General features: G+C 35.5%; 1 protein-coding gene across 2 annotated transcripts in view; it reads right to left on the bottom strand.

The window, feature by feature from the left end:
• Nucleotides 1–437: 437 nt before the first annotated feature.
• Nucleotides 438–13,280, bottom strand: part of LOC110112958 — a 28,889-nt gene continuing 16,046 nt past the window's right edge. The window contains exons 2-6 of one of the 2 annotated variants that reach the window (XM_020845365.2): nucleotides 11,598–11,666; nucleotides 6,954–7,123; nucleotides 6,670–6,864; nucleotides 1,535–1,594; nucleotides 438–865 (exon numbers count right to left, since the gene is read on the bottom strand). In XM_020845365.2, the coding sequence (XP_020701024.1) occupies nucleotides 701–865; nucleotides 1,535–1,594; nucleotides 6,670–6,864; nucleotides 6,954–7,123; nucleotides 11,598–11,661 (654 nt within the window). In that variant the 5' untranslated portion in view covers nucleotides 11,662–11,666 and the 3' untranslated portion in view covers nucleotides 438–700. Of the gene's footprint in view, nucleotides 866–1,534; nucleotides 1,595–6,669; nucleotides 6,865–6,953; nucleotides 7,124–11,582; nucleotides 11,667–13,280 lie in introns of both variants that reach the window. The other variant, XM_020845364.2, reaches the window with a different exon arrangement.

Raw genomic sequence — 13,280 nt, 5'->3', positions numbered from 1 at the left:
TGGAATATGAGGTGGATGAGGTCATGGGAGGCGCAGAAGGGACAGAGTCAAAAGAGGCGAAGACAACCAGGGCGCGGCTAAGGGAAAGGAAACCCTACTAGAGCCGCACTCAACTTTTTTCCATTAGATTATATTGAGAGATAATACATCATTCAAAGGTTTTGTGTAAGATAGCTTTGATTATTATTATTTTGCTAATTTTAAAAAAATGATATTAAAAAATGATAAGAAAATTGTCCCAACTGAAATCATCTCAAGCAACAAACAAGACAATCAATGGAAATGGGGAGTCACTATGGTGTATAAGATTTGTAAGGGTTTCCCCTAATAAGCATTTTTCAAAGACATAATTTGTCAGTGCCGAACTCCTCCAAAACTAGTGGATCTTTACACGGTTGTCTGTGCCGAGCTCCACCACTACGCCCAAGACAATTCCAGCCATTTAAGGTGAAATATTTTATTCACATCAAACATACATAGCATAGCACATTATTCATGAAATTTACATGAAGCAGCACAAACAATTCGTACTAAACTGATGGATTGGAAAAGTTTCTATAACACTATTTCAAACACACCAACTCCGTCTAAATGATAACTACACAATTTACATATTAAATATTATTCAGAATAAATATATATATCCACATTCCCTTTAACAATACAATTATATAAGCGCAGGGTTTTTGAAATAAAAATTTCAAGTATCATGGATGGATGAACCTGGCAGAGCAGCTCCTCCAATGGTTGATTCAGCTTGCTTGGAACTGCAGGCGTGAATGGAAGCACAAACATCATTAGTCTCAAGGAACTTCTCGCCTTTGGTCAGTATGTAAGGGCCGTAATGCATAACCAGCCACTTGCACTGCATCCACAAAAAAATTTGAGATATTATCAAGCAGATTTAGAACTTCAAGCAGCGTGCGAGAAAAACAAGCTTATTCATTATGATCGATGCCAGTGGCTGGCCTCGTTAGGTCCCGCCGAGGGATTAGTTACACCGCCAAACGCTCCCTTTAGAGTGGCAGTGGGTAGTACCCCATTCCCCCCCCCCCCCCCCAAAAAAAAAAAAAAAAAAAAAAAAAAAAAAAAGATGAAAGCATGTTGATGTAACTTCGAACTAATCTCGAGTTAAGCCAAATCTGATCAAATGTTAGTTAAATTCATATGGTAACAAAGGAATAAGAGACGCATCATGCATAAATGCATATAAGTATTAGCAAAAATATAAAATGCACACAAATATATGCATACATGCACATTTTTTTTCTATCAAATATCAAGCTACCAAGATTTGATCCAAAGACCAGCTCAGTCGAAGTTTGATTCCAGTTGAGCTGGCTTATTAGTTAGCTCATTAATTTTATTCAAGTTTGAACCTGGTAGTGATTTTTTTTTTTTAATCTTTGAAACACATTCACAACCCTATTGTTGAGAAAGTACAAGTTAGAAGCTGAAATAGAGTGGGAAAAAAATCACCCAACTGTATGAACAATATTTTTTTAGTAAAAAAAAGATAGAACGACATGGTTACCTCATGAGCATAGTTCTTCATTTTGTCACATTTCTTGAAAAGCATCTGCAATATCTCCAACTGGATTGGTTATACACAAACAAGAATCTCTCATTAGCAACCTTTTTTAACAAAAGGTTGAAAAAATAAAACTGGAATTAATTCATACTCGAACTTCCAGATTAGAGAAGCACATACCTCATAAAATTGGGAAAAGCAACATTACAAACTTATTTAAAAAGTTATTATTTTAGGTTTCATTTAGGATGTTTTTTTACTACTTCTTAAAGCAGCTTTTTAGTCTTAAAGTAGCTTTTTAGTACACAAATTTTAATTTTTTACTAAAAAACTGCTTTAAAAAGCAATCAAAAAGCTGTCCCAAACAAAGCTTTAATTTCAATTTTCTTATACTCAGGACTAACGCATTTTTTCGTTCAGATTAATACTATGGACACGGAGGCTATTGTTTGGATAGATGGAGAGTAGAGTAACGAAATGAAAGGCACAAATTTTATAAATTGACTACTATTCTGAAGCCATGATTTGAACATCTGAACCTCATCTTTTACTTAGAGGTGTCAATTTTATTCAAAACAAAACTTGCTCGGCTTTTATATCAATTCAGAATCAAATCAAATCAATAGATTTTGAGTCAAGCCTTTAAGAAAATTAAATCAAATATTTTTTGAATTGAGTATGAGCCTTGTTATGACTCATAAGAAACTTAATTCGAGGTGGCTTGAACATAATGTATGCATATAATTAAGCCCATTTGATAATAAACCAAAATATATTGAAATCTTGAATGCCCAACTGAATTTATAACAATCAAAATTTGCCGATTCATTGGATAATTAAGAGCCAATTCAAAATGATCTTAAGCTAGCTAGGAACCAACTCATTTCGAGTCGAACCGAACTGAATTGAATATTAAATCAAGTTTGAGTTGAGTTCAAGTCAAGTGAAATCAAAAAGAAAAGGATCAAAATGGTCCATTGACTTTATATACAACAACAACATCAATCATTTATACCACTATGTAGGGTCGGTTACATGAATACTTTTTCTCCATTGTGTCATGTTAAGAGTCAAATTTTCATTTAAATCAAGCAAAAAAGGGACCTTTCTAATATTTTCTATCCAAGTCCTTTTAGGGTCTACCTCTAACTCTTAACATAGACTAAATCTAATACATCAACTATCCTAATTGGGTCGTCAAAAGGCTGACATTTTCTGTGATCAAATCATCTAAGACGACCCTCTATAATCTTATTTGCCACTATAACTACTCCAACCTTTTCACACATATACTTGTTTTGCATTCTATCTATAAGAGTGAAGCCACTCATCCACCTAAGCATCCTCATCTCGACAACGCTTAACTTATTTTTATATTTCTCATTTAATGGCAAACATTCTTCGCTTATGCTTGTTTGCATTTATACTTCATCATCACTTTGAACATAGACCCGAGATATCTAACACGTGTACTCTTTTTAATGCCTTGATAGCAGAAAGTCACAATTCCCCCACTAGATCCTCGCGGTTCACTTTAGTACGTCATATTATTGTATCAAACCGTCTTAGCTCATAATATATTCTTTGAAGAAAATTAAGTCCAACGACATGTTGACCAATCTCTATAAATTTTTCCTGCACTCTTCTAATCAGAATCAGTTAGAAATACTCTTGTAGATACACAGTGTGTTCTCATCACCTTCGCAAATAGCTTTATTAATAGTTGATCACGTTCTAACAGCCAAAGATGCATGCAACAATAGAATAAATAGTTGGAATGCACTGACATTTTTAATCTAAGATTAGGTAATGTCTCATCTATTGCTCTTAGGCGAGTTATTGTTAGTTCCAACAGAGGGTTGGATGATCCTTTATTTGCTTTCTTAAAATATGGCTCCTCATTGCTATAAGGCAAACCTCAACAAAAAATAAAAAATAAGATGGGTGGGAGTTGTGGCACCTCCATACTTAATATCAAGGGCTCTTAAATAGACATATTATCAATCAAAATTTAGCATAATAATGATATACTTGATTTAAACCATATCAACTCACCTAATTGTGGTCTCTGATACATCAAACTTGCAATGGCTCAAGACAAATCCAATGTTATTCTTACACCTAAAAATAGATTTATTTATTCCATAAAAAACATATTTTCTGCTTAATTTAGTTGACCATATGATGAGGACATCAGATTTTGACACGTGTATCATCATCGGAGACGCAGATCGACAGCTACGATCCAGAGCCTTTATTTCTGATTTACTTGTATTTTATTTATGCTTGTATTTTTTTTTTTTAGTTTGCTCCTGTGGGCATTGAGTCACTTATGTAGCCCTGAGGGCATTTGTGTCATTTTAGTTTTATTTTATCTTGGCTTATTTAAAGGAGGCCTCATGCAATGTATGGGGATGATGAATTGTTAATGAAAGTTTATTCTGCTTGTTTGATCTCTTAGTGAGTTCATAAGAGGAGAAGGATCTCTTTGTGAGTTCTGAGATTCCCAATATCTCTTTGTGAGTTCTTGCGAAGGAGATACTTGAGGTTTGTAGCTCTCTAGATTTTTTTTCCTTTTCCCCTACACTTATCTTCCTCTTTCCCTACCTAACCGAAGCCTCACCACCCTTCTAATTCCCCCACCGGCCCCAATAGCTCCACCGTCGGCCCCTCTTGGCCGATCCAGCCACCGGCGGCTCACCCAGCCCCACGACCGGTGGCCAGCCCGCCGGTTCCAGCCCACCCCCTTGGCCTCCAACCTTGCCGTCGGCTCCCCTTTGACCCAACCATAATTTTTGAATTCAAACTCCTATTGATTAAATTGCTTTCCTAATTAGTTCTTCTCTAGGAAAGTCAATTAAGGGAATTTAAACCTATTTTGAAATTCAAACCCTTTTCCCTCTCATATTAAACCAAATTGGAAAGTTACTTTAAATTTAATCAAATCTGAAATTAAAATCAGATTTGATTAGAATTATTTAATAACCCATGGGCCCCACTTACTTAAAACCCAAGCCCCTCTCTCCTCTCTAAATGGCCGGCCCCCTCTCTCCTCTCTAAATGGCCGGCCCCCTCTCTCTCATAGATTCTCTCTCCAATTTCATTAATAGACCCTCATTAAACCTCCCTAATTACCTCCCACAATTCCCTCTCATCTAATTCAATTCTAATAATTAGAATTTGAATTTTAGATTCAAAATCATCCTGCCAAATCCCCTTAATCTGAAATTAATTTCAGATTTCTAAAACTTACAACCAATTCTAATAGTTCGAGCCATCTCCTCCCCCAAATCCCCCCACCCGAGCCTCACCACCTCTCCCCTCTCTTTGGCCGATCCTTCTCACTCGGAGGCCTTCCCCCTCCACCTCAACACCTCTCCAACCCGGCCCGGATTTCTCGTGATCATGTATGGCCGATCCGGAGCATGATCACGGATTTGTGTACGACTTCCAAGGAGACATCGACGTCGCCCGTTCGCCATTCTTTGACGTTGGGTTCGGGTTTGATCACACCGTTGAAGACTACTTGAACTGCATGCTTCCACATCTCGTGGACATCCTCGACGAGCAACTTCCGACCGACGAGTGGATCATCAACGATCATCCACCCACTTCCCCTCCTTCGGCTCTTTCCCGGGCGACTAGTCCCCTCGGCATCACATGGTTGATAGTGGCATCCTTAAATGTGCTTACAATTCTTCTCTGCTAACCTCCACTTTCAAGAGATTGAGTGAAGGATCTCAAGGTGAACGATCTAGATTTTAAACTTGAGGCTTTTGTTATATTTACTATTTGCATTACCTATTAATCATTAGTTGTTATTTTGTAATTCCTACTAATCTCAAAGTGTAACCTATTGCTATTGCTTAATCACTCATGTCATCTTCTTAAAACTTTCATTTGAGTAAACAAGAGTTTATTGGTAGTAAAGTAAAGTTTACCACTTCTATTAATATCTTAATTGCAATTCTTGTCTTTCGCATTTAGTTTCACATCACCATAGTAACGTACATTTGATTCTTCTTATAAGATCACAAATATGTCTAAACATCACATCAAAGAATGTGGCTAGGTGTACCAAAATGGGCCCCTCCATCACCAATGACTTCTAACATCAATTAAATAGATTTTTTCACCATTAATTAAAAAAAAATAATCTATCTTCAAATAATATTATGATTTTTTTAACATATAAAGTAATATTTGATAAAAATATATATTTATTTATGAAGTTAATTTTACATTACTATTTAAATACATTACATTATGTTATGTGTCTTTAAAAAATAACATAAAGATAACTAAACTTGAGCTTTTTGCTCGACTCGAACTCATTAGCTGAGCTTGAGTAGCTTGACTACAAAAAAATGAGGCTTGAGCTCAACTTGAATACTCGGTTTCTTATTTTGAAACTTGGAGCTCCAAGTACCACTAACGTCTAAAAACTGGTGTTAGACTGCCGCCCGACTATCACTGTAGAACCATCGCTGTTAATTATGTAGCCCATAATAATAGTTAATATATAAATATTTAAAACTGAGTAACGAACTTTTTTCTTTCAAATTTAGACATTAAAATTATTAAAAAACCATGAATTTTATTAATATGGGTTTCAAATTTTTTTAATCTATTCGAGATGACTATAATAATATCTTAAAAATTATTAAAATATATAATGATTAGATTTTAACATATAATATAAATTAAAATTAAATCATTATTTTTACATTTAATTCTTTTTTTTTTATGTATGACTTAATTCAACATATTACAAGATACCCATATATTCATCTAAAAATTATTAAATATTATAATTAAAACATATATATCATATTAAATTAAAACATAAAAAATAGTTAATATTTGTTAAATATTATATTTAAAAAATATATATTATCTTAAATTAAAATTTAAAACATTAAATATTTTTTATTTTTGCGTTTTAAATAGAAAATTAGAAACGCAAAAAAGGTGCTGCATGTATGCCCATATTTAAACATATTTTATAATTTTTTTTTCTTAATGAAATTTCATTTAAGTTCCTTACTAAAAAAATTTCATATATTGAACCTGATGATAAGCAGCGTTGGAAAGTCGCTAGTCAAATTTTAAAAAGACGGTAAGATAGTGGTGATTACCTGTGCATCAGGATTTTTTATTTTAAGTAGCATTCCAACAACAACCCGATGACAAAGTGCGCATTTTTCATCATTCTTCGCCATAGAAACAGATGATGCCTCACAAAGGCCCACCCTTCCACAGAATTCCTCTGGACGGATTTTACCAATCGAAGTAAAGAAAAGAGTTGAATAGTAATCCACCAATATGAGACACTGGAAAAAAATTAAACCAGGAGCTTAAGCTAAAGAAACCATCACAAATTGACTATATATATTTACTAATGATGGCAATCATCGCATACCTTCAACTCCAGTGAACGCAATTCGGAACATGCATGATGCAAAGTATCAAGTATCTCAGATCTAGTTTTGTTTTCATTCAGAAAAGTGGTAGCTCGAGCAGTAAAAACTTCACACACAGTGCACAACTGTTCAGGCTCTCCACCCTTTCCTTCAGTTATTGGATTTTCACCTGGAATGGACATGTACGCCTACCGTTAGTATGAGTGAAAATTATAAAAAGACCGACAATGGAAAGTAATAGACGGTTATAGGCTTCGTTTGTGACGGCTTTCTTCCTGCTTCTTAAAGTAATTTTTTAGTATAAAAATTAAATTTTTTGTAATAAAAAACCACTTTTAGAAGCAGTAAGAAAGTCGTCCCAAATAAAGTCATAATCTCCACAACTATTTATCTCAAGAAAGCAATGGAAATAATTTTCCATTTTTATTGATCTTTTAAAGGCCACCCGCTGGAATAGGCCAATTTGGAGACACTAGTACCCGTAAGTATTTTTTTTTTGTTCCCTGATAAAACCCAAGGTTCTATTACTTTCGATGGCAATATTTGTTTATGAAACGAGAAGACATTTAAGGGACCATGGAAACTAGTAAAATGATATCAGAAGTAAAAGACACTCTCAGGATGTTCTTTACACAAGCTTTTAAGTTAGAGGGCAATTAATTTAACAAAACCTTTCGAAAGGCTCCATGCACATTCTCACGGTCAGCAATAACTACTAGTTTCTCCAAACAATTCATTTCTCAAAAGGGTACTCGGCACCTTTCAAGCTTTCAGCATCGATGACAAGCAAATTTCCACAAAAATTTAGGTCTCCCCATGCATTCCTAAGCCATAATAAAATCCAGCATCACCATTCAGCTACCAATATCAATCTCAACTAAAGCACACTCACAATGGAGGGGATGGCCACTACCAAGTACCAACGTTCTATCAAGCATGTTCTCCAACATAACAAGGTTTTACCCAAAAAAAAAAACCTCAAAGCAATGTCAATACATGAACATCTATTAAAGGAATGAATCCTCCTAAGTACTTGCAAGGACATTCTTCAATTCATTGGGGAATCAAGAGGAAGGAATAAGAAAAAATTCAAGGGGAAAAGGGAGGTCACTATAAGAGAGGAGTAATCTGGGTTCGCATACACAGGTTTTTTAAAGTACTTCTCAATAATCGAACATACTTTGAATGAATTGACTGCCCCAACAGAAACTAATCAAGAATTTAGGAAAAAAAAAACTAAAACTAAAACTAACTCCTCTCCCATTATCATCTAAGAGGAGATAAAATAATTGGATGGAACGACATAGTCATGAAATGCGGCCCAGTAACTAAAGCCACAGCCTGTCAAGTAAAGTTTCAGCATTTATTAATTATATATGCTAGAGAAACTGATGAAAACTGTGGCAAGGAGTATATGAAGTACATGGATGAGTTAACATCAATTTTATAAACAACAACATAGAACCGAAATCAAATGACTAAGCAACAATTCTGTAGGAATTCTTATAAAATTTTGTAAATGTATTCTGAATTGGTTGTTGAGAATGCAAGTTCAACAAAACATGTCAAAAGAGAGGGCCAGAACTAATCTAAAGTATGCTTTGCTCATCTCAGAAATAATGCCCGATTTATAAGAGGCAAAGTATATAATTTTAAAATTTTACTTGCTATTTCAAGAAATATACACGCATTGGATAGCCATTAAGATATAAAAAGTTCAAAAATTAGCTAGAATTAAATTAATTTCAATTCTCAGCATATGTTTGAAGAAATACTACTGGATTTTAAACAAATTTAACAACAAACTAGAGCCCAACAAAGCTGTTTGTGATTTGTTTACCTAAAATTAAAGGGGAGCAAATTTACCACTCAAAGTTAAAGAGGTTATTAAGTTAATTCGCATAATCAAGCTTAATTAACCTAATATGATTAAAAACCAGAGCAAAAAAAAGCTAATTTATGATCAAAATAAACCTAATTAACCATGTTGGATACTTTGATTATGTCATTAAATTAATCATACATATTCATGTGATTGATTTGATGCTCCATATCATTTTTTGATAGATTTTAAATTATTTTAAAATGGACTGAAATAGGGTTTAAAGTTCTAATGCGTTTCAAATAAGATCTATTAACAAATAACTGCTACGGTGGACTTCTTTTTAGCCACAATCCACACCTGAAAGAACTGGCCTACTCTTGTAGCTGTGCAGTTCCTTCTAGTGGTCGGATCCACGATTGCAGAGATCTATTTCTTCCAAGACTAATATACCAAATGAAGACCCTACATCATCGATTATTAGTGAATCTAAATTGAAGACCATAAATTATTAAGCTTTAGTTTGATGTGGCTAAGAAATAAACAATCAATTGTTAGTTTTGTGTGGAATCTGATTGTGTAGATCAATTGGGTTGTATTGTTGACTCAAATCTCAATTCCATTGATCGAGCATAACGAGGAGCTCGATGGGGAGTCATAGGGTTGCAATGCGCCACTTGCTCGGAGATTTGAGGGTCAAGCTCCCCCCCCCCAAAAAAAAAAATTTCTTTGGGGAGAAGTTTTTGGAGAAAAAAAAAATTAAACTTGTGGGGTTCTTCTTAGCTTGCGAGCTGATCTTCTCCTAAATCCTTATTACTTCCTCTTGGTTTTCTTTCTACTTCTTCTCTCCATGATTTTCCCTTCCACTAGTATCTTTCTTCTCTAAACATTCTGAGTTGTGTGGAGGTGTTGTGCCCTATTATGTTGGTATTTGCCTAAGGAGTACAGAATTATGCTGGATTAAAATTTTAGTTGTGGATCACTAGTTAGATCTTTCCTTTGAGCATTTCCCTAGTTTTGTGAGTTGTATGTGAGGTGAACAATTGTGATTGTTCTGAGGGTATTTATATTCAATGTGTTTTTATATTTTCTTTCTTACAATATTTCCTAATTATTTTCTCACGTTTGTTTCCTACTAAGTTTCTTTCTATTGGTGTTTGCTTATATTTTATTAAAAGGAAGTTCTTAACTGCATGCTTAGTGTTCTCCTAAAAGGTTTAAGATCCTAGGTTGCATCATTATTCTTCTTATTTCACATGAAGGGTTGCATCCTTTAGTGTAATAGAAGTGCATCACTTTGTCTATTCAATGTAGAAGATCTTTCCTTTGAGCATTTCCCTAGTTTTGTAAGTTTTTATGTGAGGTGAACAATTGTGATTGTTCTGAGGGTTTTTATATTTTCTTTCTTACAATATTTCCTAATTATTTTCTCACGTTTGTTTCCTACCAAGTTTTTTTCTATTGGCGTTTGCTTATATTTTATTGAAAGGAAGTTCTTAACTGCATGCTTAGTGTTCTCCTAAAAGGTTTAAGATCCTAGGTTGCATCATTATTCTTCTTATTTCACATGAAGGGTTGCATCCTTTACTGTAATAGAAGTGCATCACTTTGTCTATTCAATGTAGAAGATATTTCCTTTGAGCATTTCCCTAGTTTCGTGAGTTGTATGTGAGGTGAACAATTGTGATTGTTCTGAGGGTTTTTATATTTTATGTGTTTTTATATTTTCTTTCTTACAATATTTCCTAATTATTTTCTCACATTTGTTTCCTACTAAGTTTCTTTCTATTGGTGTTTGCTTATATTTTATTGAAAGGAAGTTCTTAACTGCATGCTTAGTGTTCTCCTAAAAGATTTAAGATCCTAGGTTGCATCATTATTCTTCTTATTTCACATGAAGGGTTGCATCCTTTAGTGTAATAGAAGTGCATCACTTTGTCTATTCAATGTAGAACGGTGTGAGAAGGGAAATAGTGCAAGAAGATAGATCTGCATGATTTCTCCTATTTTTATAGAAAATTTCTTAGTGTGGTGTGACTTCGTGATTTTTTTACCGATTTTGAGTTTTGTCATGTTAAATCCTGGTGCTCATTTCCAATGTTTTTTATTTTTCTTGTTTGTTTTTTGTTGCGTGGATTTATTCCCAACATCGGCAATCTTTGGGATGAAATAAAAGGCCCCACATCATCAATCTTTGATATGTTAGACTTTAATTGCCACCTCTCTATCATTGATCTTTGGTCCAACAAGAGGTTCCTTCTCCATTTGTTGATCTTATGCCCATATAAAGAGAGCAGTTGCTTTTTCACCAACAACTACGCATGATCAAAAGTTTAATAGTGATTCTCAAATAATTGTTGAATAATTATCAATGTGGTTAGTAAGCGAACCTAAGCCTGTTGATGCATCCAATCTCTCTGGCAGCTCACCAAAGGAGAATTGGATGTTTTTGTCATCCTTTAAAACGCTAGCAGGATAAGCAAGCAAAACAGGAAATAGAATGAAAAAAATTTATAATAATAACTTTTCAAAATAGCTTAAAAGAATGCAGGAGAAATGTGGAAGTGTTGACTATCTTTGGCCTAGCTAAACTGAGGATTCTGCAACATCAATCTTTGGTTCAACCAGGCATTGAAGACTATCCCTCTATTGTTGATCTTATGCCTTACTTCCGTTGATCTTTTGTCCGAATACAAAGAGTGATTTTTGTCTCGACAGAAAATAAACAAATCTTGCTGACTTTTAAATTTACCAGGCCAAATTTTCATTCAGAAAGTAGAAAACGACAATAAAGGAATTATCTAACCCGTTAGATCTGTACTTGCATAAGCAGATTTCGAGCCGATTAGCAGAACGATTAAGAAAATCCCTTCTTTCAGATCCATAATTCCTGTCAGAAAGCATAATACCATAAGCAATCCAACATCCTAGAATGGGCATCTTAAAAGCATATGGTAAAACAGTTTTTAATAAGAGAACACAGATAGTTTTAACCTATGATGCGGACATCAGACCCTTAATGTTCCATCAGGAACGTGGCCGATGATCGATGGCTATGATGACGCCTTTTTATTTATTATATGTGATGTATTTATTTATTTACTATCTTTTTCCATTTATGCCCTTAAGGAATTAGTTTTTGTAAGCCCCGAGGGCATTGTTGTCTTTTATTTTTCCCTTCTTGTATTTGTCTATTTAAATCCCTCCTCTTCTTGGAGAAGGGCTAATGAAGATTATAAATGAAAATTTGTTTTGATTATCTTGTCTTCTTCTTCTTGTGGAGAGTTAGAGAGGAGAACGAGAGCCTAAGGTGAGGGCGAAAAGCAATACCCACCAGTCATTGGAAGAGTCCGTGGCTCGTGGTCTATCCCCGACATCCGATCCCCCTTCCTTTCCCCCAACCCGCCGGCCTTAGCTTCCTCTCAGCCGCCGGCCGCCCCAACTCCACCACCCATCCAAGCCAAGCCCATCACCAGCCTCCCGTCCCCATTCCCACTTGGTCAAATTCTGAAATTCAAAATCTGAATTTCAAAACTTTCCTATTTTGGAATTCTCTTAATTAGGAAAGTTTTCGAATTCTCGTCAATTTGAAATTCAAATTGAAGTGGACTTCATGATCAATCCTCCTAAAGCAAACAAGCTAATTTGGAAGGATCATAACTCGCTCCCACCTCCTCCCTCTCCCTCTTGAACCCGCCGGCCACCTAGGCTTCCCCCATTAATGCCACATTAACTCCCCCCCCTCTCTCTAATTAATTTGATCTTCAAATTCAAATTAATTTCCCCCCCAAAACTCCCCAAATCCTGAAATTAATTTCAGGATTAGCATTAATCCCTCCTCCCTCTCTCTTGAAACCGCCGGCCACCCCTTTAATGGGCTCTAATTGATTGCCCATTAATCCCTTAGCCTCTTTTGAATTTTAAACCTCATTTCAATTTAGATTTCCCTCCTAATCCACTTAAAATCTGAAATTAATTTCAGGTTTTGGATTAAACCTCTATTGCTCCCTTGCCAAACCTAATTTCTCCCCTTTGGAAGCCGCCGGCCCTCTCCTCTCCCATCTTCTTTCTCCTTACTCCCTCCCGTGGAAGATTGGAAGCCTAGAGAAGAAGAAGACGATCGCCCCGCTCCACTTCAATGTTGAATGGCGGATCCCGAGTTTGAGTGGGGATTAGTATTCGACGTCGACGGAAACATCAATATCTTCCGATCTCCGTGCTTCGACGTAGGATTTGTAGACGAAACCACCGTGGAAGAATACTTGGAGAGAGTCGTGCCAATCCTCGCAAGCATCTACGACCGAAAATTTTCAAAGCACGCTTGGAGCCTCGACGGTCGTCTACGACTTCCATCCCAACCGGCAACTTTTCCTCCGACGAAGTTCTTCGGTACCCTCTCCCTAGTGGTAACTTCTTTCATCGCTTGGATCTTCTATCTCCGCCAAAAGTCCACTACCCCTTGAGTGATACGCCCCAAGGTGAAATTCTCGTTGTTAAACGTTGG

The sequence above is a fragment of the Dendrobium catenatum genome, unplaced genomic scaffold, assembly GCF_001605985.2.
Source record: "Dendrobium catenatum unplaced genomic scaffold, ASM160598v2 original_scaffold_61322, whole genome shotgun sequence".
Taxonomy (NCBI): domain Eukaryota; kingdom Viridiplantae; phylum Streptophyta; class Magnoliopsida; order Asparagales; family Orchidaceae; genus Dendrobium; species Dendrobium catenatum.
Note: the sequence above shows the minus strand (reverse complement) of the source record. Positions and strands in the feature narration are given on the sequence as shown.